At 43.2% G+C, this 27,982-nt stretch overlaps 1 protein-coding gene across 1 annotated transcript in view; it reads left to right on the top strand.

Moving 5' to 3' along the window:
* Positions 1-27,982, top strand: part of LOC141178827 (transmembrane channel-like protein 2-B) — a 167,866-nt gene that overhangs the window by 131,159 nt on the left and 8,725 nt on the right. The window contains exons 16-20 of the mRNA XM_073660642.1: positions 1,209-1,352; positions 2,282-2,410; positions 4,291-4,358; positions 10,471-10,710; positions 11,679-11,804. Of these exons, the coding sequence (XP_073516743.1) occupies positions 1,209-1,352; positions 2,282-2,410; positions 4,291-4,358; positions 10,471-10,710; positions 11,679-11,804 (707 nt within the window). The remainder of the gene's footprint in view (positions 1-1,208; positions 1,353-2,281; positions 2,411-4,290; positions 4,359-10,470; positions 10,711-11,678; positions 11,805-27,982) is intronic.

Below are 27,982 nucleotides of genomic sequence, written 5' to 3' on the forward strand. Positions count from 1 at the left end.
TTCAACGGATCCCACTGATTCTGAGAATGTTTTTTTGTGACATTGTACTTCATGAACCCTAACTCCAACCCTAAGCCCAACCCTAACACTAACACAACCCTAACTCTAACACAACCCTGACCCTACCCTAACCCTAACACAACCCTAAGCCTAACCCTAACACAACCCTAACCCTAACTACAAAGAATCCAAAAAATATATTTTTTTTATTTTATCGTTTTTACAGTATAAGACTAGGGGGATGAAAAAGGGTGAGTTTAGTAAATAATTATTGGCTTTTGATCACTGTGATAAGGTCTATCACAGTGATCAAAAGAAACTGACAGAGAAAATGATCTGCTGTTGCCCGATTCGGCCAGCAGATCTCGGCGGGTACATTGCGCATGTTCCTACCAATTTTTTTATAAGAAGATGACACGGAGGGCTGGGGGACAGAGCAGAAGGATCCGAGGTATGGCGGAGGTACTGGGTGGATTCTCGGGGGCATCATTTCTCTCTCCTCTGACATGTACAGTACAGACCAAAAGTTTGGACACACCTCATTTAAAGATTTTTCTGTATTTTCTTGACTATGAAAATTGTACATTCACACTGAAGGCATCAAAACTATGAATTAACACATGTGGAATTATATACTTAACAAAAAATTGTGAAACAACTGAAAATATGTCTTATATTCTAGGTTCTTCAAAGTAGCCACCTTTTGCTTTGATGACTGCTTTGCACACTCTTGGCATTCTCTTGATGAGCTTCAAGAGGTAGTCACCGGAAATGGTCTTCCAACAATCTTGAAGGAGTTCCCAGAGATGCTTAGCACTTGTTGGCCCTTTTGCCTTCACTCTGCGGTCCAGCTCACCCCAAACCATCTCGATTGGGTTCAGATCTGGTGACTGTGGAGCAAAAGGTGGCTACTTTTGAAGAACCTAGAATATAAGACATATTTTCAGTTGCTTCACAGTTTTTTGTATATAATTCCACATGTGTTAATTCATAGTTTTGATGCCTTCAGTGTGAATGTAAAATTTTCATAGTCAAGAAAATACAGAAAAATCTTTAAATGAGAAGGTGTGTCCAAACTTTTGGTCTGTACTGTATATATTCCTTCTTTTGAGTGTTTCTTTCTAATTTTTTCAGGTGGTTTCTGTATACGAATTCGCCTGAAAGGACGTTGTGTGCAGAGAGACTAATTGTTGCTACTTTATTTCTAGTTAGCTGAAGAGGAGGTTATAAAGAACAAGACTATGTTACTGATAGCCAGCATTTCTAATGGAACTAATGGGAGCACTTCAACACCATACATTCATCCAGCTGATATGCCCAGAGGTCCATGCTGGGAAACAAATGTGGGGATAGTAAGTCATCCATCATCTGTACAACATTAGAAAGAATATGGTAATATGCACAACTTTTGTTGGTTTGTTTGCATGGGGTCAATGGAAACATAATGTTAGGAACTGACCTGAATTGGAGTAATGGTATTGCAACCACTAGGGGCAACACCAGCAGGTAGCGTAGTCAGGAAAAGTCGGTACACAGGGATAGCAGTATAATCTTGAAGGATTTAGCAGGTTGCTTAGTCAGGAAAAGCCAGGAGTCGATACACAGGAACAACAGTATAGTCTTGAAGGATTTAGCAGGTTGCATAGTCAGCAAGAGCCAGGAGTCGGTACACAGGGACAGCAGTATAATCTTGTATGAGGCAGCAGGTGAAGGGAAAGCTTGACTAAAGGCTGAGAGCTGAATAATCTTGCAAGGAAGGAGGGGCCAGGCCAGGTTTAAATAGGGTGTTCTATCAGGAACTCACAGGATAAAGCCAATCAGGAACAAAATAGGGTGGAGCTGCTCAGGAACAACACAGGTACCAGAATCTAGGTTAGCCAGGAACTGTCCAGCGAGCTGAATAGCTCAGTGAGAAGAGCTGCTGGGTATTCTAGTACAAAGAAGACTGAAATAATTCAGTGTCAAAGACTATCTCAGAGGGTTGGGCTGACACAGTACTAGGTACAAAAGGCCATATTTTCTAATGAACATGCTTTCTTATCAAGAAGTAAATAAAAAGTGCTCATAAAATCTATTAAATATGAATATTTCAAAATAAGAGGGAAATGTAAATTTTCTCCTAATTACTCTTTTTTATGTAACAGTAATATGAACTAATGTTACATTATGTAGAATAGACATTTGATGATCATTTCATGTTAGGCACTACATAGATACACATCGTAACTAGGAGCCACAGTATTTATACTATTAGAAAACTGTATACCCTTTTATCTTACAGGAATTTGTAAAGCTAACAGTATCAGATACACAGATGACCTACCTCATGATTCTTGTGGGAGACTTTGGCCGAGCAGTGATTGTCAGGTTTCTCAATTATTGCTGGTGTTGGGATTTGGAGTCTGGATTTGTAAGTTTATTTGAATTTTTATGATAACTATTGAATCTATCTATTTAGCTCATCTTTATCTATCTCTTGAAACACTGAGTTTCAGCTCTGTCCAAAGATTTTCTATTGGGTTCAGGTCAGGAGACTGGCTAGGCCACTCCATGACCTTGCAATGTTTCTTACGAAGCCATTCCTTAGTTGCCCTGGCTGTGTTTTTCAGGTCATTGTCATGCTGGAAGACCCAGCCATGACCCATCTTCAATGCTCTTACTGAGGGAAGGAGGTTGTTGGCCAAAACCACGCGATACATGACCCCATCCATCCTCCTTTTAATACGGTGAAGTCGCCCTGTCCCCTTTGCTGAAAAGCACCCCCAAAGTATGATGTTTCCTCACCATGCTTCACGGTTGGGAGGTGTTATTTGGGTTGTACTCATCCTTGTTCTCCCCTTCCTCCAAACACGGTGAGTGGAGTTGATACCAAAAATTTATATTTTGGTCTCATCTGACCACATGACCTTCTCCCATGCCTCTTCTGAATCATCCAGATGGTCATTGGCAAACTTCAAACAGGCTTGGACATGTTCTGGTGGAGCAGGGGGACCTTGCGTGCCCTGCAGGATTTTAATCCATGAGGGCGTAGTGTGTTACTAAAGCTAATGTTTGAGACTGTGGTCCCAGCTTTCTTCAGGTCACTGACCAGGTCCTCCTACGTAGTTCTGGGCTGATTTCTGACCTTTCTCAGAATCATGCTTACCCCACGAGGCGAGATCTTGCATTGAGCCCCAGACCAAGGAAGATTGGCAGTCATCTTGTGTTTCTTCCATTTTCTAATAATTGTGCCAACAGTTGTTGCCTTCTCACCAAGCTACATACCTTTTGTACTGTAGTCCATCCCAGCCTTGTGCAGGTCTATAATTTTGCCCTGGTGTCTTTAGACAGCTCTTTGGTCTTGGCCATGGTGGAGAGGTTGGGGTGTGATTGATTGTGTGGACAGATGTCTTTTATACAGGTAATGAGCTCAAACAGGTGCAATTAATACAGGTAATGAGTGCAGAGTAGGAGGGCTTCTTAAAGAAAAACTAACAGGGATGTGTGAGCCAGAATTCTTGCTGGTTGGTAGGTGATCAAATACTTATTTCTCGCATTAAAATGTAATTCAATTATTTAAAAATCATACAATGTGATTTTCTGGTTTTTATTTTTCCGTCTGTCTATCTACGTAACTATCTACTTTACTATCTATTTCATATCTATCATAGTTAGCAATAGACCCCACTGATTTCAACAGAATTCATAAACAGTCTAATATCAATCTAATATCTATTCATTTTAAACTTGTCTTCCCTGTCAAAAAAATCTCTTTGAATAGTGTTTAATAAGGTACTTATTTACACTTCAAAGAAACTGTGAATGTTTACAGGAGATAAGAGCGTGCTAGCTGCTCCTTTAGGGTATGTGTACATGGCGTCTTTTTCAGTTGGATTCCAATTGGAACTTGCCTGAAAAAGCACTAAATAAATGCTACAAGGAAGAAACATAATGCACAGCAATGTCAAAATGGCTTGCTGTGTACATGTTTGTTTAAATGATTCTGTCTTCAAAAGCCGTGACTGAAAAGTCGCCAAAGATGATGCTTCAGGAAAAAGACTGCTGCTTTTTTACAGAAGTGTATTCACCTTGAAAAACCCAGCGTGTCTGCCAAGTGCCCATACACTAAATTTCTTTGAATCCTGTGTCAGAAGGAGATGATATCAGGGATCATTTTCAGAATATTGTGAAATTTGGTATCTATAGTCTGAATAATGAAAAATTGTGGTACGGTGGCACTGCAGATTTCAAAGCATGTACAACTTGGATAAATTACAATTTCATAGCTTGTTAATATTTTTAAATTTACAGCCATCTTATGCCGAGTTCGATATAAGTGGAAATGTTCTTGGTCTCATTTTCAATCAAGGCATGATATGGTAAGTTCAGATCATGTAAATCAGGAAAAAATAGGCAATACTTGATGGAAAATCTAATGAGTGTTAAGCTCACTAATTACACCAGTTTAATCGCATAAGAATAACCCTTTACACTCAGCTAAATATAAAATCTTGAAGATACACGTTTGAGATGTGAAAGAGAACAAGGATATTTTCTACATTTTGTGGTCATGACCTGTCTATTGGGATTGTACTATTATATTGTATACCATTTCATGCTATATAATAATGTATTATATAAACCCGATCTGTAGGTGAACTTTTCATTCCTTCTTAATTTTCCATCCTTTAAGATTCTAGGTAGGATAAACATCCCTAGACCTCTAAAGAACTTAGCCTTCTACTGAATAGTATCCACAATCAGGAAATGTACTTATGCTCCTGGTCCTAGTATGAACACTGGCTGTCATGCTGCAATCAAATCTACTAATGGGTTTGTTGTCCCAAAAACACGTATCACCTATTCAGAGGATACTTGCTAAAAGTCCCAATGTCCCTTGTGTGAAGGGAACATTGGTGTAACCACCATTACTATAGACAGTGAATGCTCACAAACCTTTTATGCACATAGGGTACTTCAGGACCCATTATTTCCTTCATAACATGGCGATTTTCTGTTTTTTTTATTTTCATTTTTTCCTCCCCTTCTTCCAAGAGCCGCCCATAACATTTTGTTTTTGTTCTTAACATAGCCTTATAAAGCCTTGTTTTTTGCGGGACGAGTTCTACTTTTGAACGACACCATCCATTCTACCACATAGTGTACTGGAAACCAGGAAAAAAATTCCAAGTGCGGTAAAATTGCAAACAAATCTCATAACTGATTTTTTTTATTTTTTTTATTTACTGTTCACTATATGGTAAAACTGATAGTGCCAAACATGTATAGTTTTTTTGTAGTTAAGTAGTGCAAAGAACTTTGGACATCTGTAAAAAAAAATATATATTTTTTTTGCCATTTTCCAGTTTCCAGACCCGTAATGTTTTTATTTTTTTGGGATGTGGGGCTGTGTGAGGGTTTGTTTTTTTCCGCTCTGATGTTTTTAATAATACAATTTTGGGGTAGATACGATGTTTTCATGGCCTCTTATTTCATTCCATTGCAATGTTGTGGTGGCCAAAAAAACATAATTTTGGCTTTTTGATTTTTTTTCCTCGGGTGATTTGAACTTTATTTTTTTTAGTTTTTTCTTATTTTTTATCTTTTTTACTGTATTTAATAGTCTCCCTTAGGGGATCTGAAGCTGCAATCATCCGATGGCTTGTGCTATACATAGCAGTGCATGAGCATAAACAGCCACATTACGGGCGTGCCAATGACGTGTTGAATAACGCGCCCCCCCACAGGCATGTATTAAATTTCGCTGTCAGAGATTGACAGCGGGTTTTAACAGGTTAACAGCCATGGGTGGATCTACATGCCATCCAGGACTGTTAGAGGTACATGATGGCTGAATAAACCAATCATCATGTGCGAGGAAAGATGCCGGCTCGGCTTGTGAGCTCACATCAAATGCAGGGACATGACATATGACGTAAGGTTACATTGACTCGCCCCCTGGGCCGTGGGGTACCCGGAACCGGGCCTTCTTGTGTACGGTGCTGATGGGGGTAGTAGTGGCAACCCGGTCCCGTGGCTTAGGGTGCTCAGACCAAATGGCGGCAGTCTATTTGTAGGGTTTTGAAATGTCCGACTACGCCACCCGTGGATTGCGGTCAGGGATGACCGCCGCTGCAAGGCAGACCGCTGAAGCTGGTGTTAGTGTGCAGCACAGGGATAGGATAACTCCCCACGGGAAGACTGTAGCCTCAGGGCAGTGTAATAGGATGGCGGGGGTGATGGTGCAGGGGCAGCATTAAGAACACAGAGTCCAATGATGCAGTCAAGGCCTTTACTCACAGTTGTTATCCATGTCATTTCTGTCAGCAATGACTGCCCAAGCCGTGCTGCGTCCACCAGGTGAGGGGCTCGGTCAACCCCCAGGCAGTTCAGGAGTATGGCACAGGACCCCTTTCTGTCCTTTCTCTGGCCTCTCGTGCCCCACCAGTGACCAAACTTCTGTCCAGCTGCCGCTGATCTATGCAGGCAAACGTGGGCCCCGTTTCCCGCTATCCTATATGGTGCCTTCCTAGCAGGTTTGGCGGGGGGGGGCGCACCAATAGATGATCAGGACCTCCGGTTTTTGGGTGAGGGATAATTTACCTCCACCAACTTCTGCTCCTACATCACTGGGTTCTCTCCCCCCTCCCCACTCCAGCCAGGGACATGGTCAGTTGTGCCTGCATATATATAAATGGAAGCACCGTCAAGCTGTCCCCCGGAAATGGGGTGAGTGTGTGTATGCAGCTAACTGAGCCCTGGTCCACACTCCATCCTCACCTGGGAGTGGAATATCACACCTCTGGTTGAGGTGCAATACCCCTGTAGCAACCGAACCCTCGGGGCACTACAACATCATATGTCATGAAAGGGTTAACATGATCGATAGTAGTCCAAGGAGTTAGGCCTTCTGAAATCATACCCCATCTATCATTTGGATAGGTGATATACTGTATAGCATTTATGGTACAACTCAGTGTTTGTCATTTTTCTTATCTGATGAGATGGCTATGGGGGTGCACTCCCCCAACCTTTGTCCGGCCTAATTAATTACACCACTTTACCTTCTATTTGTTCGTATCTGAGTATGTGTGTGCTTAAATCCAATATCCTTTGATATACAAGTCATAAAAGACTACACATGATTGCCTTTTCAATTTAGGCTGTGTGCCCACGATGCGTTTTTTAAGCTTTTACGCAGCGGCAATTCCGCTGCGTAAAAATGCTTGGTAGAAGGTCTGCCATGTTTCCCAATGATAATCCGCATGTGATGCGCACATGCTGCGGAAATTTCTGCTGCGGATTATCATTGCGGAAAAAAACGCAGCACTACCAATTATTTTGCGGAAGCGCTGCGTTTTCGCCGCCATTGACTTGCATTGGAACGCATGGAATCCGCATCACTGCATCTGTACATGCGCATTCCATGCGTTTCAATGTGCGGATGGTACCCGGGTCTGGAGAAGAGGAGACTCTCCTCCAGACCCGGGTACCATAGAACCTGTAAAAAAAAGAATAAAATAAAAAATAAATATTATACTTACCTTCTGATGGCCCCTGGTGTCTTAGTCTTGGCTTGCCAGCAGATCGCGGTGGACTCAAGGACCTGCCATGACGTCATTTAATCATGTGACGGGTCACGCGACCGCTGACGTCGGCAGGTCCTTCAGTGTACCGCGAGCTGCCGGCAAGCCGAGACGCATCAAATAAAGACACCAGGGGCCATCAGAAGGTAAGTATGATATATATATATATCTTTTTATCATTGTTTCGGTCACACTATATAAATCCATGCCGGTTGCATGGATTTATATAGTGTGACCAAGTTGTCAAGCACTTTCCAAGTGATGCTAAAATCGCTTGGAAAGCGCTTGACAACCCACATGCGGAAATACATGTGAAGAACGCTTCACTTCCGCATGTCCCTGGCAGGAAAACGCATGTACAATCCCCATGTACAATCCCCATGTACAATCCGCATGTACAATCCGCATGTACAATCCGCATGTGGTTTTTTTCCCAGGGAGATGCAGAAACGCTCAGGAAAAAATCCGGAGCATTTCCGCATCGTGGGCACATAGCCTAAGACACATGTTCCTTCAATTGTTATCTCTAAGGTCCCAATAGAGTCCAGAAAGAGGATATATTATGTTTGACCCTGTCTCTAGCTCATTCATTGATAAGTAACAATTGTCTCCAACCACAGATTTAGTCATCGGAAATTGATCATTTGTAGAGTCTTTTTAAAGAATCAAATTAATTTGTACAGAGATGATTATTTCTTTTCTGGTAGATAACCCAATCAGGACAGTGACTTTAAGAAAATGCAACCACTTGAGGTCAGAGTTCTTGTCCCAGGACAACGACTGCAATCTATACATATAAATATTCATGCTTACAAAAATTTCTTAGTGGAATAAGGAATAATAATTATAATGCAAAGGATTCAGCTATCTCAAATATGCAAAACACCCAGGACAATCCAATGTGGAGGCGACGTTGCGTGTTGCCTCACTGGTCTCCTCAGTAAAAGCGCAGTTCAGTGTTGAAGAAGTTGCTCATTACTACACTGCTGAGTGCTTGGCACAGTGCAGGGGGATAGGATGACACTGCCTTTTTATGTACACTTCCTTCATTGTATGACTTGAATGTAGCAGGGTTCGGTAGGCACAGGAGCCACTGCTCCGAGAGGCTAGCATCCTACATTTCCTCTTCTCCACACATACTTTGGCAGCAGGAGCCACTGGGCACAGGAACTGCTAAGCATAAATCCCCCTTATACTTGCTAGCGCCCACATCAGGCTGTACATCCCTGTACATTGCTTCAACATAAGCGGTGAATGCAGCAGGAGCACCCTGCGCAGGTTGCTGGAGCAGGAGCAGCTGAGCCGAATGCGCTGGCCAGTGTAGTGGGAGTTGGGTATAGTGAAGTGACTTTGGATGAGACAACTTCTTTCTCCCCCCTACTTGATACCACCCAAAACACGCTATACATTCCTGTGGGCGCTGACTGTGAGTGTGGCTGGAGCCGCTCTCCACTACACTGGTGAGCAGATTGCTTGGCATCATTCTCCCTCAACCCTAACCCCCCCCGGATGGCTATTGGAAGCCACCGTGTCCTTTACAGTGTAAACAATTAGGCTTCAAGTCCCTCTCTTTTGACCTGCACATATAAATGCCTTAGCGTGTAATGTCTATATATGAATCCGAAAAAACTTGTGGGGTATTCCAGGTGCTGCCAGTGAATGAAGGTGACATCCCGTTTTAATATATCTGAGGAAGGAGTTGGATCAACTCTGAAACGTGTAACACAATACAAACTCTTCATGTACCTGGACTTGGACATCCTACAAAGGACCATAAATAATACCCCACAAGGTTTTTTTTATTCATATTGTAATGCAGCGGCTTGCGGCATTACTGTAATGGTCCAGGGTGTGTTTTGGCTGACCATGTACCTCCCCCAGGTGACTGGTCACATGACTGTGACATCGCATAGGTCCTGTGCACACAGAAGGTCATGACTGTGACATCAGCACAGGTCTTGTGTGTGCACTAGAGGATATATAAACCCTGGTGCTTTTGAGACAGGGTGAAAAGGCATGAGGCCTGTTCCCGTGTGGGAAGAGGCTTAGTGAGGCCTAGTGAAGCCTAGTGAAGACTGAAAGGCAGAGGCTGGATCCTTATGTGTAAGCAATACCAGTAGCCTTGGAGGGCCAGAGGCTTGGAAGGCTAGAGTCCTGGAAGGCAGAGACTGGATGTTAGGTGAGACAACATACCAGTAGCCTTTGAAGGAACGAGGGCTGGAGACCCCCATCTGGGAAGCTGTAAAGCCACAGCTGTGGCAGAACAAGTCTGAAGCAGCTAAAACCCGGAAAAGGTAAAATACTGCATTATATGGACATTGATATAAGTGACTTTGCTGAAGGCTGTAACTGGAGCCAAGTGGGCCTGTCTGCCACTTGAAAGGCTCCTGGACATTATATGTGTATGTCAGCGAGCCACTGAGTTGGACTCGGTGATAAGCAGTAGTGAAGTGTAATAAACTGCTGGATTGTGAAATACTGGAAAACGTGGCTGGTGTGCTTTAATTGACCCGGTACAGCGAGTGTCCCCCAGCATGATGACTAGCGCTGCCTTACAATATTTAGTTTTTCCAGTTCCAGCAGTATGAGGCTAGGAACCATCGGTCAGAGCTGGAGCCGTCTCTAGTGGACTCACATGCCCTCTCCAGTGTTCTACCTGCTATCCACAACCTCTGTAGGTGAGCAGTGCACGATCTGTTACTGAAACTAGATCTACAGGTTTACACACAGAGCTTTCCCTATTTTTGTGTTAGCATGTAATATAGTCATTCATCCACATGGTGGTAGTATTTCAGTTCCAAACCAACACAGGACAGACTGAGGCATATACAGTATATATGTGTGTGTATTTTTTATAGCAACAATTATTATTAATTATGTAACAATCCTTTCAATTACCCAACAGGATGGGGACATTTTATGCTCCTGGACTGATTGTCGTAAATGTACTGCGTCTCCTGTCTTCAATGTACTTGCAGTGCTGGGCGGTAATGAGCAGCAACGTTCCACAGGAAAGAGTGTTTAAAGCTTCAAAGTCAAACAATTTCTACATGGCCCTATTATTACTGGTGCTGTTCATGAGCTTGTTGCCTGTGGCATACACAATAATGACTATTTCCCCATCATTTGACTGTGGTCCTTTCAGGTAACAGATTGTCTGTCTGTCTGGTTGTAAAATGAATAAAAAGTAAAAAGCAGGCAGCACTCCAAATATTGCAAAAAAATATATGGACTTTTATCAGGTCATATTTGCGTGGTGAAATTTTGGTTACAAAGAACCTTTTTCAAGCAATGAGGGAATGCACACATCGCTATAATTGGTGTCCTATAGATAGTGCTGTGCATGTCGGTGCGCGTCATAGTTGGTCAGCTAATAGTAGGACGTTATGTCTGAAAAATGTTCACGCATGCGCGTTTGAGATCCATCAATTACAAACATGATTTTGACAAGGGAAAGATTCTAGACACAATACAACCAACGCGCATGCATGCGGAGAAAGACAGGTAAAAGATACCATTTTTGAAAGGGGAGTATACCACCCATGAGCTCAAAAAGTAAATTATACATAAAAAAAAATATATATTTATATTGCTTATTGGGGGTATTGGGAAGGGTCACATAAAAAGTACAATGGCGCAATAGTGTCAGAGTTGTGACGTCATGCCTCCTCCTCTCTTATTACACCTCCATGACCAATATAATCTAGTTGTAATTTTGAAGGGCCGAGGCATAAGTTAATAAGGCCCCGATTGTAGGATAGGCCATCAAAGTGTAATCGGTGTGGCTCCGATCCATGGGAACCCCATAAATCAGTAGATCATAAAGTTCAATGTTTATCTAGGCACATCTGCTTATCAGTACATATAGCTACAGTACTAGATGTGGACACAATATTGATGAGGCCCTGAGCCTGGATAAATCTTGAAGGCTTCCACTGATTAGTATCATTGGGAATAGACATTCATTGCTCATTCTTGAAAAACTACCTCTGGGAAAATGTAAGTTGACTACTACTCTTATATCTATATAATATTGGTTTAGTTGTAATGCTTGACAATATGTTTTCGTTTTGATAAAATATGAAAAGTTTTGCAAATATTTTTGTTTTGAAGTGGAAAAACTCGGATGTATGAAGTACTTCAAGAGACAATTGAAAAGGACTTTCCATCTTTTATGACCAATTTGTTTGGTTACGTGTCCAATCCTGGGATTGTAATAGCAGCTGTGCTTCTAATGGCGTAAGTTTTGGTAAATCCATTATTTATTAAGGTACAGTATATTGTCATGGATAGTTTTTTGCAGAAAAGACTAGGATTAGATGAGTCTTTTCATTGTTACTCTCTAATGCATTGATTTGATATATCGGTACTTTGGAAAAGAAACATTTCTACATACAAATCTCATAATTAGTGTTGAGCGATACCTTCCGATATCAGGAAATATCGTATCGGATTGGATCAGGCCGATACCCAAAAAGTATCGGATATCGCCGATTCCGATACCGGAAACCAATGCAGGACACAAATATCGGAATGAAAATAAACCCTTTCTTTCCTTGTAGGTTAATTCTACATGAAGTAAAACAACTAAGAATAATGTAGAATGACATGAAAAGCCGGCAATTCATCAGCGGCATTCACCGGTACCCGACAATTTACAACAGAAAGAATAGAGCTTCACACATAGATTAGATAGATAGAAACATGTCAGTCACATATATATGAAGTACAGTGACAGTGTTGCTTACAGAACTTGTCATTTAGTGTAAAGGATTTATTTAAAAAAATAATAGTGTTTTCATGCACCGTCTCTTTAAAAAAGCCGGCCGGCAATTCAGCATCTGTACCCGACAATTTAGAATAGAAAGAATAGAGCATCACACATAGATTAGATACATAGAAACATGTCAGTCACATATATATGAAGTACAGTGACAGTGTTGATTACTGTACTTGTCATTTAGTGTTAAAATAAAGGATTTATTTAAAAAAAAATTGGCGTGGGGTTCCCCTTAATTTTAGGCTCTAGCGGAGGATAAGCAGACAGCTGGGGCAAATGTTTGAAGCCTGGGAAGGGGGTAATACCCACGGAGCTTCCCAGGCTACTAATATCAGCCCCCAGCTGAATACCTAGCCTTTACTAGCTATTAAAATGGGGGAACCCCCCCAAAAAAATAACGTGGGGTCCCCCCTAATTTAATAGCTAGCAAAGGCTAGGCAGACAGCTGGGGGCTGATTTTAATAGCCCAGGAAGGGTGCCATGAATATTGGCCCCCTCCCAGGCCAGAAACACCAGCCATCAGCCGCCCCAGAAATGGCGCATCCATAGGATGCGCCAATTCTGGCACTTAGCCTCGCTCTTCCCACTGCCCTGTAGCGGTGGCAGTGGGGTAATAGGGCTGGGGTTGATGTCAGCTTATAATGCCAGCTGACATCAAGCCCAGGTTAGTAATGGAGAGGCGTCTATAAGACACCCCCATTACTAACCCCATAGTCAAAGTTAAAGAAAAACACAAACACCCAGAATAAAGTCCTTTAATTGAAATAAACACACAATTCTATATTGTTCTAAATTAAACCATACTTACAGTCACGCCCATTCCAGCTGAAGCCAACGATCTCCTGCAATAAAAGAAAAATAATAAAGCAACCTCATCCTTACCTTTCCATGGTTCCCACGACGCCTCCAGCTAGGCTACATCGAGATGACAGGCTGGACCGCAGCAGAACGCTGCCATCCAGCCTGTCATCCCGCAGACACTGAGAAGCGCAGGCTTGCTTGCGCTCCTCAGTGTCTGGCTGTGACGGCATAAAGATGAGCCGAGGTCATGTCCAATGAACTCAGCTCACCTCATGCACGTCACTGACAGCGTGGGAAAATTCTCACGCTGAAGCGCTGAGTGCAGGAGAATTTTCCCACGCTGTCAGTGACGTGCATGAGGTGAGGTCATGTCCAATGAACTCAGCTCACCTCATGCACGTCACTGACAGCGTGGGAAAATTCTCCTGCACTCAGCGCTTCAGCGTGAGAATTCTCCCACGCTGTCAGTGACATACATGAGGTGAGGTCATGTCCAATGAACTCAGCTCACCTCATGCACGTCACTGACAGCGTGGGAAAATTCTCACGCTGAAGCGCTGAGTGCAGGAGAATTTTCCCACGCTGTCAGTGACGTGCATGAGGTGAGCTGAGTTCATTGGACATGACCTCACCTCATGTATGTCACTGACAGCGTGGGAGAATTCTCACGCTGAAGCGCTGAGTGCAGGAGAATTTCCCACGCTGTCAGTGACGTGCATGAGGTGAGCTGAGTTCATTGGACATGACCTCGGCTCATCTTTATGCCGTCACAGCCCGACACTGAGGAGCGCCAGCATGCCTGCGCTTCTCAGTGTCTGCGGGATGACAGGCTGGATGGCAGCTTTCTGCTGCGGTCCAGCCTGTCATCTCGATGTAGCAGAGCTGAAACTGTCCTGGGAACCATGGAAAGGTAAGGATGAGGTTGCTTTATTATTTTTCTTTTATTGCAGGAGATCGTTGGCTTCAGCTGGAATGGGCGTGACGGTAAGTATGGTTTAATTTAGAACAATAAAGAATTGTGTCTTTATTTCAATTAAAGGACTTTTTTCTGGGTGTTTGTGTTTTTTTTAAATACTTTACTAGAAATTCATGGCGGTCATGTCTAATATTGGCGTGACCCCATGAATTTCGGGCTTAGGGCCAGCTGATAATGCCAAGCTGGCCTTAACCCCTTTATTACCCAGTGAGCCACCGCACCAGGGCCCTGGATGAGTTGGGTACAGCGCCAGAAGATGGCGCTTCTATGAACGCGCCATTTTCCGGGGCGGCTGCGGACTGCAATTTGCAGCGGGTGGGGCCCAGAAAGCTTGGGCCTCCCTGCGCTGCAGATTCCAGCCCCCAGCTGCCTAGTTGTACCTGGCTGGACACAAAAATAGGGCGAAGCCCCACGTATTTTTTTTTTAAATTATTTCATGAAATTCATGGAATAATTAAGAAAAAAAGGGCTTCCCTATATTGTTGTGTCCGGCTAGGTACAAATAGGCAGCTGGTGGTTGGGCGCAGCCCGTTCCTGCCTGCTGTACCTGACTGAACACAAATATAGGGCGAAGCCCCACATCAATTTTTTTTAATTATTTCATGAATTTCCTGAAATAATTTAAAAAAAATTGACGTGGGGCTTTGCACTATATTTGTGTCCAGCCAGGTACAGCAGGCAGGAACGGGCTGCCCCCAACCACCAGCTGCCTATTTGTACCTGGTTGGACACAACAATATAGGGAAGCCCTTTTTTTCTTAATTATTCCATGAATTTCATGAAATAATTAAAAAAAAAAAAAACGTGGAGCTTCTCCCTATTTTTGTGTCCAGCCAGGTACAACTAGGCAGCTGGGGGATGGAATCTGCAGCGCAGGGAGGCCCAAGCTTTCTGCCCCCCCCCCCCCCGCTGAAAATTGCAGTCCGCAGCTGCCCCGGAAAATGGCGCGTTCATAGAAGCTGGATGCTGTACCTGGCTGGCATACAAAAATATGGCGAAGCCCACGTCAAAAGTTTTGGGAAAAATTAATTAAAAAATAAATAATAATTTAGGGACTGCATCTTTATTAACTCCTCAAATGTCATTTAGTGTTAAAATAAAGGATTTATTTAAAAAAAAAAATGGCGTGGGATCCCCCATAAGTTTAGTCTCTAGCGGAGGTTAAGCAGACGGCTGGGGCAGATGTTTGAAGCCTGGGAAGGGGGTAAAACCCACGGAGCTTCCCAGGCTACTAATATCAGCCCCCAGCTGAATACCTAGCCTTTAATAGCTATTAAAATGGGGGACCCCCCCCAAAAAAATGACGTGGGGTCCCCCCTATTTTAATAGCTAGCAAAGGCTAGACAGACAGCTGGGGGCTGATATTAATAGCCCAGGAAGGGTGCCATGAATAATGGCCCCCTCCCAGGCTAGAAACACCAGCCATCAGCCGCCCCAGAAATGGCGCATCCATATGATGCGCCAATTCTGGCACTTAGCCTCGCTCTTCCACGCTGCCCTGGTGCGGTGGCAGGGGGTAATAGGGTTGGGGTTCATGTCAGAACCAGCTGCCATGAAGCCCAGGTTAGTAATGATGGGCGTCTATAAGACACCCCCATTACTAACCTACAAAGTGTTAAAAAGAAAAAACACACTACACCCAGAAAAAAATAATTTATTTGAAATAAAACAGACCATTTTATTTAATTCTTAGTTTACTAAAAATAATAGTTACCTGTCCACGTTCCTGCGCTGATCTCCCATGCACAGCTGTCACATCTGGAGATGGTGACAGCTGTGCATGGCTGCTGTAAGCTCACGCTGCCGGGAACACGTCCGCTCCCGGCAGCGGGAGCCACTGACTGAGGTCACCGGAGTGCATTCAGTCAGCGCTGCTCCGGAGACCTCCTTTATGGCAGTGCTGTACCGTGGGAATTTCTCACGATACAGCAGGGCCGTAAAGGAGCTAACCGGAGTAGCGCTGCCTGAACTCCGGCGAACCCTTACGGCCCCGTCATTCTAGCGGCGGCAGCGGTTCAGAGCGGTCACATTCTATGTGGCTGCTCTGAACTGGAGATCTTCGTGGGACACTCGTGGACTACTACGGAGGGGTAAGGATAAGGTTGTGGTTTATTATTTTATATTTTATTACAGGAGATCGATGGCTTCGGGGAATTAGGTGTCTAGGTGAGTATAGGTGTAGTTTTTTATTTTTTACTTTATTTTAGGTGGCGATCGGCGGGGACAGGTAATGTATAAACTAATTTATTGTAGGTAACCACTGGCCACCAATGACATGTATTTAAAATTTATTGGGGACACAGTAGGGCAATTTAAATAGCAGGATCAGGCTGATGGGAACTACTGCTCCCATCGAGCTGATCCTGCTGGCACGAGTGGACGGGGGACAGACATAGGCCGATGGGAGTAGTAGTGTCACATCGGCCTATGTCTGCCTGCACGCACACACCCGCACACACTCGCAGACATCGCACACACCCGCACACACCCACAAACATCGCACAGACACCCCGCACACACACGCAGACATCGCACACACACCCCGCACACACCCCGCACACACACGCGCACACACACTAATCATGACCGGTCTGATGGTCTGGGAGGTGAGGCTGACCTGTGCGGCCGTGGGAAAGTTCATGTGAGTTCATGCAGTAAAGCATGAACTCACATGAACCCTCTGAGGGCACCGCGGCTACTTCAAATGAACAGCTGGTCGGCATCACCTGATACCTCAGCTGTTCATTTGAAATAACTGGCGGGAAAGCGCAGCACAGAACGGGAAAGCCGGCGGTGAAGTCTTTTCACTGCCGGCTTCCCCGCCCGGGTCCTTCGCTCCTTGGTGCTGCGCTCTCCGCCCGGTCCTAACTTACGATCGGGATGGGAGGTGGTGAGGGGAGCGGAGGATCGGGGTGGGAGGCTGCGGGGAAGCAGTATGGGGCTGTGTGATTGTTTAAAAGCCGGCGGCTTTTTACCGCGCGCCGGCTTTTAAACAATCAGGAGAATTCTCCCCCGCTGGGATGGCATTCTGATGACAGGCTGGATCTCAGCTGAGCGCTGCCATCCAGTTTGTCATCCTTCAGAGACACTGCAGAGCGCAGGCATTATGGGAACTTCCGATTCCGGTATTCGATATTGTAAAAGTATCGGAATTAAGTATCGGAATTCCGATACCGCGAATATTGGCCGATACCCGATATTTCAGTATCGGAATGCTCAACACTACTCATAATATTACAAACAAGATTATTAGACTAGAATAATATATGTTAATACTTCCTTTAGGGGACACGATGTAATTTAAATGAGCTCTCCAGGAATTGGAAAAAACCTAAAGGAAATGTAAATAAATTCCTAATTACCTTTTAACCCTTTCCCAACTTGTGATATATATGTATGTCTTATGACCAGACTGAGAACATACAAGGAGGATTTTGACTGTGTTATCCAGCCTGCATCTGCTTCTAGCTGCAGCAACCAAAACTAGCTCCAATCGCAAATGTTTAGTCCCTGGCATTAAAGCATGCAATTTGGGTGACTTGGCATTTCAGGGGCCCATTATCTCTCTCATAACACAATTGTGGGGTATCAATGGATTGCCATGGCAGCTTGTGCCCTATATTCCGATGGGACTTTTTCAAAGTCCCATCGGATTTCAAAGTCCCGACACAGTTAGACATGGCAGTTGGACAGGGCAGGAGACAGGTAAGACATGCAAGACACTTAAACAAACTGGCTCCCAGGTCATCGGTTTTGCAAATAGTGTTTACTATCTGTATTTGTGCCATTTATGTTCTGGCTGCTACATTCATCCACTTGACCGTTCTCCCACAAGCTCTGAACACTACATACATATTAACCATCTCTTCTACTATGTACAGCTCTCATGCTCTCTTCACAATGTTATATCGCACAGACCCATTTACTCCCACCATACAATACAAGAAATGCTCTTACAAATCACTCAACCATCTGATCACTCTCTCTATCTTCCTTCTCTTACTCGCAGGTAATATTTCTCCTAATCCAGGACCTTCTTGTAATAATAAAACTAACTCTTTCCCTGCTACATTCAGAAACCCTGCCAATCTCATTAATATTCCTTGCATGCCTTTTGTCTCATTCAACTGTGCCCTTTGGAACGTTCGGTCAGCATATAATAAACTCTCCTACATCCATGACTTCTTCCTCTCAAATTCCCTCAACTTTCTGGCTCTTGCTGAAACATGGGTCCAGCAGTCAGACACAACCGCCGCTGCTGCTCTCTCATATGGTGGCCTACACTTCTCTCATACCCCAAGACCTGACAACAGATCAGGTGGAGGTGTTGGTCTGCTCCTTTCAACAAAATGTACTTTTCAGGTTATCCCCCCAGTTCCCTCATTTATCTTCCCTTCTTTTGAGGTCCACACAGTCAGACTCTACAGGCCCTTCTCCCTGTGAGTGGCGGTTGTGTATTGGCCTGCGGGCCCCTCCGTCAGTTTCTGGATCACTTTGTCACTTGGCTTTGAAACTTTCTATCCTGTGTAATGCAGCAGCTTGCTAGCATTACTGTAAATGGTCCAGGATGTGTTTTACCTGACCATGTACCTTCCCCTTTAACTGACTGGTCACATGACTGTGACATCACACAGGTCCTGTATGCACAGTAAAGGTCTGTACACATGACTGGGACAGCACACAGGACCTATACACACAGCTGACTGATCACATGACTGTGACATCAGCAAGGTCCTGTCAGTATGTGGGTGTCTGTGCACAGGATAATATAAACCCTGGTGATTTGAGACAGGTGTGTTCGGTGTGAGGCGTGAGGCCTGTGCTCCGTGTGTGTGGGACACCGTTTGTGAGAGGCCTAGTGAGGCCGAGTGAAGCCTGGCAGCCTGAAAGGCAAAGACTGGATCCTGTGCGGATGCTAGTGGCCTTGGAAGGCAGCGGCTTTGGAGTGAAGCCTGGTACCTGAAAGGTCGAGCCTGGATCCTGTGTGGATGCTAGTGGCCTTGGAAGGCAGAGGCTTGAGGAAGAGTCCTGAAAGGCAGAGCCTGGATCCTGTGTGAATGTCAGTGGCCTTTGAGGGAACGACGGCTGGAGACCCCTACCTGGGAATCCACAAAGCCACAGTGGTGGCGGATTAAATGGACTGCAGCAACTAAACCCAGCAAAGGTAATACACTTTGTTACATGGACTGTGTTATGGTCATTGATAACTTATTACCTTGCCGTAGGCTGTAACCTAGAGCAAGTGGGCCTGTGTGCCACTTGTCTCATGAATATTGTAGATATGTGTGTCGGCGTGCCACGGAGTTGGACCCGGTGAACTGTGGCTTATGATGTAATAAACTGCAACATTGTGAGAAAAACGTAAAGACATTGCACGTGTGCATTGATTGACGCAGCGAAGCGAGTAACCCCCAGTATGATGACTAGCGCTGCCTTACACCTGTGACATGCCCACTCTCATCATTAGGGACTTTAACATCCCAATTGGCGATCCCTCTCCCCGTCTGCCGCTCATCTTTTGTCGCTAACTTCAACCTTTGGACTTTGGCCTTTCACAGCTTACTAACTCTCCTACACATGAAGATGGAAATGCTCTCGACCTGATCTTCGCCTGGCTCTGTTCAATACATGACTTTACTAACTCTTCTCTTCCGCTCTCTGATCACATCCTTCTTTCATTCTCTGTCAAGAACTGTCTCCCTGCTCAAGACACCCCTACTTTCCACAGTTATAGAAATATACATGCCATTAACACCCAGAAATGCATGGAAATGTTGAATCATCATTGGCCCCAATGTCCTCCCTCTCATGTCCTGGCTCTGCACTGAAGCATTATAACGAAACATTGCAATGCGCCCGGGATGAAGCTGCACCTCCTACACAGAGAACAATTCTGCACAGATGGTGACAACCCTGGAACACGCTGCAAACAGCAATTTCTCCAGCAATGCTCCAGGTGTGCCGAACGGCTGTGGAGAAAATCTAATCTGGCCGAAGATTTCCTCCATTATAAATTTATGCTTAAATCCTATAACTCTGCCATTCACCTCTCCAAACAAACCTACTTTAACAACCTCATCATCTCACTGTCCAATAATCCTAAACACCTCTTCGACGCTTTTCACTTTCTCCTTAATCACACAGCAGAGGCCCAGACCACCAACGTCAGCGCTGATGATCTAGCTATTTATTTCAAAGAAAAAATTGACCATATCCAACAGGAAATTTTCTCCCAATCATCAAATGTTATGCAAGCTCCTCCCTCCCACAGTGCTTAAATGCAGTTTTTAAATTCTGGTCTTTATTAAGGGAAAAAAAAATCCAAACATACAAGGCCCTGTGTGAAAAAGTGATTGCCCCCCTTAAAACATCAATTAACTGTGGTTTATCACATCTTTGGGAAACTGAGTTCAATTTCTCAAGCCACACACAGGCCTGATTACTGCCTCACCTGTTCTCAATTGAGAAATCACTTAAATAGGACCTACCTGACAAAGTAGACCAAAACATCCTCAAAAGCTAAACATCATGCTGCGATCCAAAGAAATTCAGGAACAAATAAGAAACAAAGTAATTGACATCAATCAGTCTGGGAAAGGTTATAAAGTTATTTCTAATGCTTTGGGACTCTAGCAAACCACAGTGAGAGCCATTATTCACATTTGGCGAAAACATAAAACAGTGGTGAACCTTCTCAGGAGTGGCCGGCCGACCAAAATTACCCCAAGAGAGCAGCAATGCCTCATCCAAGAGGTCACAAGAGACCCCACAACAACATCCAAAGAACTGCAGGCCTCACTTGCCTCAGTTAAGGTCAGAGTTCATGACTCCACCATAAAAAAAGAGACTGGGCAAAAATGGCCTGCATGGCAGAGTTCCAAGATGAAAACCACTGCTGAGCAAAAAGAACAAAAAGGTTTGTCTCAGTTTTGCCAGAAAATTTCTTGATGATCACCAATAGTGATGAGCGAGCATGCTCGCAACTGCTCGGTCCTCGCCCAAGCATCTCACTACCATTTCTGGCCTCCATTAAAAATTTTGGTTTCGTTTTTGTGTGTTTTATTGTGAGTCCGTAAAAGTGGCATAATACCTTTGACAACGTTGTTGACAGAAGTGACCTGGGAGTCAGAAATGCTTCCAGGGGTCTTTACCATGCTGTTCCCATGTCATTTGAGCACTGTTCCCATCGATTCCCTGAAAAATGCTCGAGTTTCCCATAGACTAACATTGGGCTCGTCGCTCGGGTCAAGCACCCGAATATTCCAATGTGCTCGACCCGAGCATTGAGCACCCGAGCATTTTAGTGCTCGCCCATCACTAATCGCCAAGACTTTTAATAAAATACTCTGTGGACTGACGAGACAATAGTTTAACTTTTTAGAAGATGTACAGTACAGACCAAAAGTTTGGACACACCTTCTCATTTAAAGATTTTTCTGTATTTTCATGACTATGAAAATTGTACATTCACACTGAAGGCATCAAAACTATGAATTAACACATGTGGAATTATATACTTAACAAAAAAGTGTGAAACAACTGAAAATATGTCTTATATTCTACTTTCTTCAAAGTAGCCACCTTTCGCTTTGATGACTGCTTTGCACACTCTTGGCATTCTCTTGATGAGCTTCAAGAGGTAGTCACCGGAAATGGTCTTCCAACAATCTTGAAGGAGTTCCCAGAGATGCTTAGCACTTGTTGGCCCTTTTGCCTTCGTTCTGCAGTCCAGCTCACTCCAAACCATCTCGATTGGGTTCAGGTCTGGTGACTGTGGATGCCAGGTCATCTGGCGTAGCACCCCATCACTCTCCCTCTTGGTCAAATAGCCCTTACACAGCCTGGAGGTGTGTTTGGGGTCATTGTCCTGTTGAAAAATAAATGATGGTCCAACTAAACGCAAACAGGATGGAATAGCATGCCGCTGCAAGATGCTGTGGTAGCCATGCTGGTTCAGTATGCCTTCAATTTTGAATAAATCCCCAACAGTGTCACCAGAAAAGCACCCCCACACCATCACACCTCCTCCTCCATGCTTCACGGTGGGAACCAGGCATGTAGAGTCCATCTGCTCACCTTTTTTGTGTCGCACAAAGACACGGTGGTTGGAACCAAAGATCTCAAATTTGGATTCATCAGACCAAAGCACAGATTTCTACTGGTCTAATGTACATTCCTTGTGTTCTTTAGCCCAAACAAGTCTCTTCTGCTTGTTGCCTGTCCTTAGCAGTGGTTTCCTAGCAGCTATTTTACCATGAAGGCCTGCTGCACAAAGTCTCCTCTTAACAGTTGTTGAAGAGATGTGTCTGCTGCTAGAACTCTGTGTGGCATTGACGTGGTCTCTAATCTGAGCTGCTGTTAACCTGCGATTTCTGAGGCTGGTGACTCAAATAAACTTATCCTCAGAAGCAGAGGTGACTCTTGGTCTTCCTTTCCTGGAGCGGTCCTCATGTGAGCCAGTTTCTTTGTAGCGCTTGATGGTTTTTGCAACTGCACTTGGGGACACTTTCAAAATTTGCCCAATTTTTCGGACTGACTGACCTTCATTTCTTAAAGTACTGATGGCCACTCGTTTTTCTTTACTTAGCTGCTTTTTTCTTGCCATAATACAAATTCTAACAGTCTATTCAGTAGGATATCAAGACTGTTCAGACCTACAGATCACTACCCATTCCTGCTAATACATGTGGGGACAAATGACACCGCAAGAAAGGACCTGGAAACCATCTGCAGTGACTTTGAAGACTTAGGCAAGAAAGTGAAAGAATTGGGAGCGCAGGTGGTCTTCTCATCCATCCTCCCAGTGGATGGCCATGGAACAATGAGGTGGAATAAGATTCTACAGGTGAACAACTGGCTACGTCGATGGTGCCGTCAACAAGGATTTGGATTTCTGGATCACGGAATGAATTACCTATACGATGGACTACTTGCTAGAGATGGGGTGCACCTTACGAAGACTGGAAAACATGTATTTGGAAGTCGCCTTGCTACACTCATCAGAAGAGCTTTAAACTAGAACAATGTGGGAAGGGAAGCAAAAGGCCAGAAAAAGCCATACAGCTGACAAATACTATTGAGATCTCTGCTATTGGAAGTGGAAAAGAAGAACAAAGACAAAACAATTTAAATAATAAAAATATGGGAGGAAGAGAAACCAATCACAAACTAAAATGTTTTTATACAAATGCACAAAGCATGGGCAACAAACAAGGAGAATTGGAACTACTAATGCAGGAAAGGGAATATGATGTCATTGGAATCACTGAAACTTGGTGGGACGATACACATGATTGGAATAAAAGGCTAAAAGGATACAACTTATTTGCAAGAAACAGACTTGATAAACGAGGAGGAGGTGTTGCATTGTATGTTAGAAAAGCGTATGTCTGCACAGAGATTGAAGCTTCAGAGACTGGGAGTTCTGTGGAAACTGTTTGGGTAAGAATACAAGGAGAGAACAACGGAAAGGACACCATTGTAGGCATTTACTACAGGCCACCTGGGCAAGCTGAAGATATGGATGAACTCTTTATGTATCAAATGACCAAGTTCTCCAAAAAATATGACGTAGTGGTCATGGGAGATTTCAACTATCCAGACATTTGTTGGGAATCTCTCTCAAGTAAAACTAACAGGTCAAGCAAATTCTTATCCTCTCTTGCTGACAACTTTATCTTCCAAAAGGTAGGGGAGAAAACAAGGGGATCTGCTACTTTGGATCTAATCCTTATAAACAGGGAGGAAATGGTTGAGGAGGTAAAGGTGGCTGGGACCCTAGGAAGCAGCGATCATGCTATTATAGAATTTTGGATAACTAGAGGAGGAAGACATGTGAAGACTCAAACTTCAAGGTTAGATTTTAGAAAGGCAGATTTTAAGAGACTCAAAGAGAATAGGAGGGATCCAATGGCTGGATGTCCTTAAGGACAAAAATGTCCAGGAAGGATGGGAAATTTTTAAAAATGAGATTCTCAAAGCACAATCGTTAACAATCCCGAAAAGTAGGAAGAATGGGAAGCATTTAAGGAAACCAGGATGGATGAACACAGAACTTAAACACATGCTAAAAAGAAAGAAAGAAATGTTTATTAAATGGAAAGAGGGAGGCATATCTAAAGAAGATTATAATGCAGTCTGCAGATCCTGCAGGGCACGTATCAGGTTAGCTAAAGCTGACAATGAATTAAGGCTTGCAAGAGATGTCAAAAGCAATAAAAAAGGATTTTGGGGGTATGTCAGAAGTAAAAGAAAAGTCAAAGATGCTATAGGATTTTTACAGGATGAAAATGGAGAAATGGTAAGAGAGGATGTTGAGAAGGCCGAACTTTTTAATTCCTATTTTGCATCTGTTTTCTCTCAGAAAGAAAATGTAACATCAACTGATCTTCACTGTCCTTTTAAAGGAATAGAGGAATCCAAGTTATCTGTAAACGGAAAGATTGTGAGGGAATATTTAGCTAACATAAATGAGTTCAAGTCTCCAGGTCCAGATGAATTACACCCCAGAGTACTGAAGGAGATCGTAGAAGAAATTTTAGAACCACTCTCCATAATCTTTGAAAATTCTTGGAGAACAGGAGAAGTCCCAGAAGACTGGAGAAGAGCAAATGTTGTTCCTATCTTCAAAAAGGGGAAGAAGGTGGACCCAGGGAACTATAGGCCGGTGAGTCTGACTTCTATACCAGGAAAGATCTTTGAACAAATTATTAAACAACATGTATGTAAGTACATGGATAAGAATGAAGTGATTAACCAGAGTCAGCATGGGTTTGTAACTAACAAGTCATGTCAGACTAACTTAATTTCCTTCTATGACAGAATCACTGACTGGGTGGATCAGGGAAATGCTGTAGATATAGTATATCTTGACTTCAGCAAAGCATTTGACAAAGTATCTCACACCATCCTTATTGAAAAAATGACCAAGTATGCAATGGACCAGGCAACTGTTAGGTGGATTCATAACTGGCTTAGTGATCGGACTCAAAGGGTGGTTGTAAATGGCTTCACATCCAGCTGGATGAATGTCTCAAGTGGGGTACCACAGGGCTCCGTCCTGGGACCTGTATTGTTCAACATCTTTATCAATGATTTAGATGAAGGAATTGAGGGTAAACTGATTAAATTTGCTGATGACACAAAGCTAGGAGGGATAGCTAATACTAGAGAAGAGAGAGAGAGGATTCAAAAAGACCTAAATAAACTGGAGCAGTGGGCAGCAACCAACAGAATGGTTTTTAACAGGGAAAAATGCAAAGTACTACATCTGGGCAATAAAAATGAAAAAAACATATACAGAATGGGAGGAATAGAGCTAAGCAACAGTACATGTGAAAAAGACTTAGGTATACTAATAGATCATAGACTGAACATGAGTCAACAGTGTGATGCAGCAGCAAAAAAGGCAAATACAATTCTGGGATGTATTAACAGAAGCATACAGTCTAGATCACGTGAAGTCATTATCGGTCTTTACTCCTCTTTGGTCAGACCTCATCTGGAATACTGTGTACAGTTTTGGGCACCACATTTTAAAAAAGACATAGACAAACTGGAGCAAGTTCAGAGAAGAGCGACCAGAATGGTGACTGGTCTGCAAACCATGTCCTATGAGGAACGGTTGCAGGATTTGGGAATGTTTAGCTTGCAAAAAAGAAGACTGAGAGGAGACTTAATAGCTGTCTACAAATATGTCAAGGGCTGTCACATTGTAGAAGGATCATCTTTATTCTCATTTGCACAAGGAAAGACTAGAAGCAATGGGATGAAACTAAATGGGAGGAGACACAGATTAGATATTAGAAAAAACTTTTTGACAGTTAGGGTGATTAATGAGTGGAACAGGCTGCCACGAGAGGTGGTGAGTTCCCCTTCAATGGACGTCTTCAAACAGAGGCTGGACAGACATCTGTCTGAGATGATCTAGTGAATCCTGCTTTGAGCAGGGGGTTGGACCAGATGACCCAGGAGGTCCCTTCCAACTCTACCATTCTATGATTCTATGATTCTATGACTATCAGCTGTGTATCCACCTGACTTCTGCACAACACAACTGATGGTCCCAACCCCATTTATAAGGCAAGAAATCCCGCTTATTAAACCTGACAGGGCACACCTGTGAAGTGAAAACCATTTCCGGTGACTACCTCTTGAAGCTCATTAAAAGAATGCCAAGAGTGTGCAAAGCAGTAATCAAAGCAAAAGGTGGCTACTTTGAAGAACCTAGAATATAAGACATATTTTCAGTTGTTTCACACTTTTTTGTCAAGTATATAATTCCACATGTGTTAATTCATAGTTTTGATGCCTTCAGTGTGAATGTCATGAAAATACAGAAAAATCTTTAAATGAGAAGGTGTGTCCAAACTTTTGGTCTGTACTGTATGTCCAATTACATCTTTGTGTATAAGTAACACAGCATTTCAGAAAAGGAACATCATACCAACAGTAAAATGTGGTGTTGGTAGTGTGATGGTATGGGGCTGTTTTGATGCTTCAGGACCTGGAAGACTTGCTGTGGTAAATGAAACCATGAATTTTGCTGTCTACAAAAAATTCCGAAGGAGAATGTCCGGCCATCTGTTCGTGACCTCAAGCTTAAACGGACTTGCGTTATGCAGCAGGACAATGATCCAAAACATACCAGCAAGTCTACCTCTGAATGGTTTAAGAAAAACAAAACTAAGACTTTAGAGTGGCTTAGTCAAAGTCCTGACCTTAATCTCATTGAGATGCTGTGGTTTAACCTTAAAAAGGCGGTTCATGCTTGGAAACCCTCCAATGTGGCTGAATTACAACAATTTTGCAAAGATGAGTGGGCCAATATTCTGCGAGAGTGTTATAAAAGACTTAGTTATGCTTGTTTGCAGTTGTTAAGGGTGACCTAACCAGTTATTAGGTTTAGGGGTCAATCACTTTTTCACACAGGGCCCTGTAGGTTTGAATTTCTTTTTCACTTAGTAATAAAATACCTTCATTTAAAAACTGCATTTTTTGTTTACTTGTGTTATCTTTGTCTAATATTTAAATTTGTTTTGTGATATGAAACATTTAAATGTGACAAACATGCAAAAGAATAAGAAATCAGAAAGGGAGCAAAAACTTTTTCACACCACTGTATTTCACCATTTCCTTACACATAATTATTTCCTTAATTATTTTTACCATTTTCCAGGACATTGTAAAATAAAGTGAATGATGTCTTCTAAAATTACAACTCATCCTGTAAAAAACAATCCCACATATGGCTGTGTCGATGGAAAAATAAAAGAGTTATACCTTGTAGAAGAAGGGGAGCAAAAAACAGAAGCACAAAAACAGAAAATTGCCAGGGAGGGAAGGGGTTAATTAGCAAATGATATTAGTCTATAATCATTATAGAATTTAAATGGCCACAGTCTTGTTATATTGACAGAAAATTGTTCTAGAACATGGGCCACACAAAAATCTAGGCATGCCGACGTCAGCTGCTGGACTCTGATAGGCTGATGGCTGTCTGCACCACAACACATACTGTACATGTAAAAATAAATGTCTGAATGAGGTCCAAATAAATTACTAAATACCTTTAATTAGATTAATTGCTCATCAAAGGTATTTACCATTTCATTTAGGCCTCTTTCAGATGAAGCAGTGACTGAACGACACTGCCAGGTAGGACTCAAATATGGTACAATAGATGAGGAAGTAGAAACAATGCACCGGCTTTATTGAAAGACAGAGGATTTTAATGCCGAAAAATAAGACTAATGCTATGTGCGCACAATGCGGATTTGAATCAGAAATTTCCATGCCTCTCCCTGGCAGAAAAAATGCATGCGGATTTCACATGCGTTTTTGACGTGTTTTTGTACATCA

Source organism: Phyllobates terribilis, unplaced genomic scaffold, assembly GCF_046119375.1.
Source record: "Phyllobates terribilis strain yellow unplaced genomic scaffold, ASM4611937v1 Scaffold_1__5_contigs__length_1240528914, whole genome shotgun sequence".
Taxonomy (NCBI): Eukaryota; Metazoa; Chordata; class Amphibia; order Anura; family Dendrobatidae; genus Phyllobates; species Phyllobates terribilis.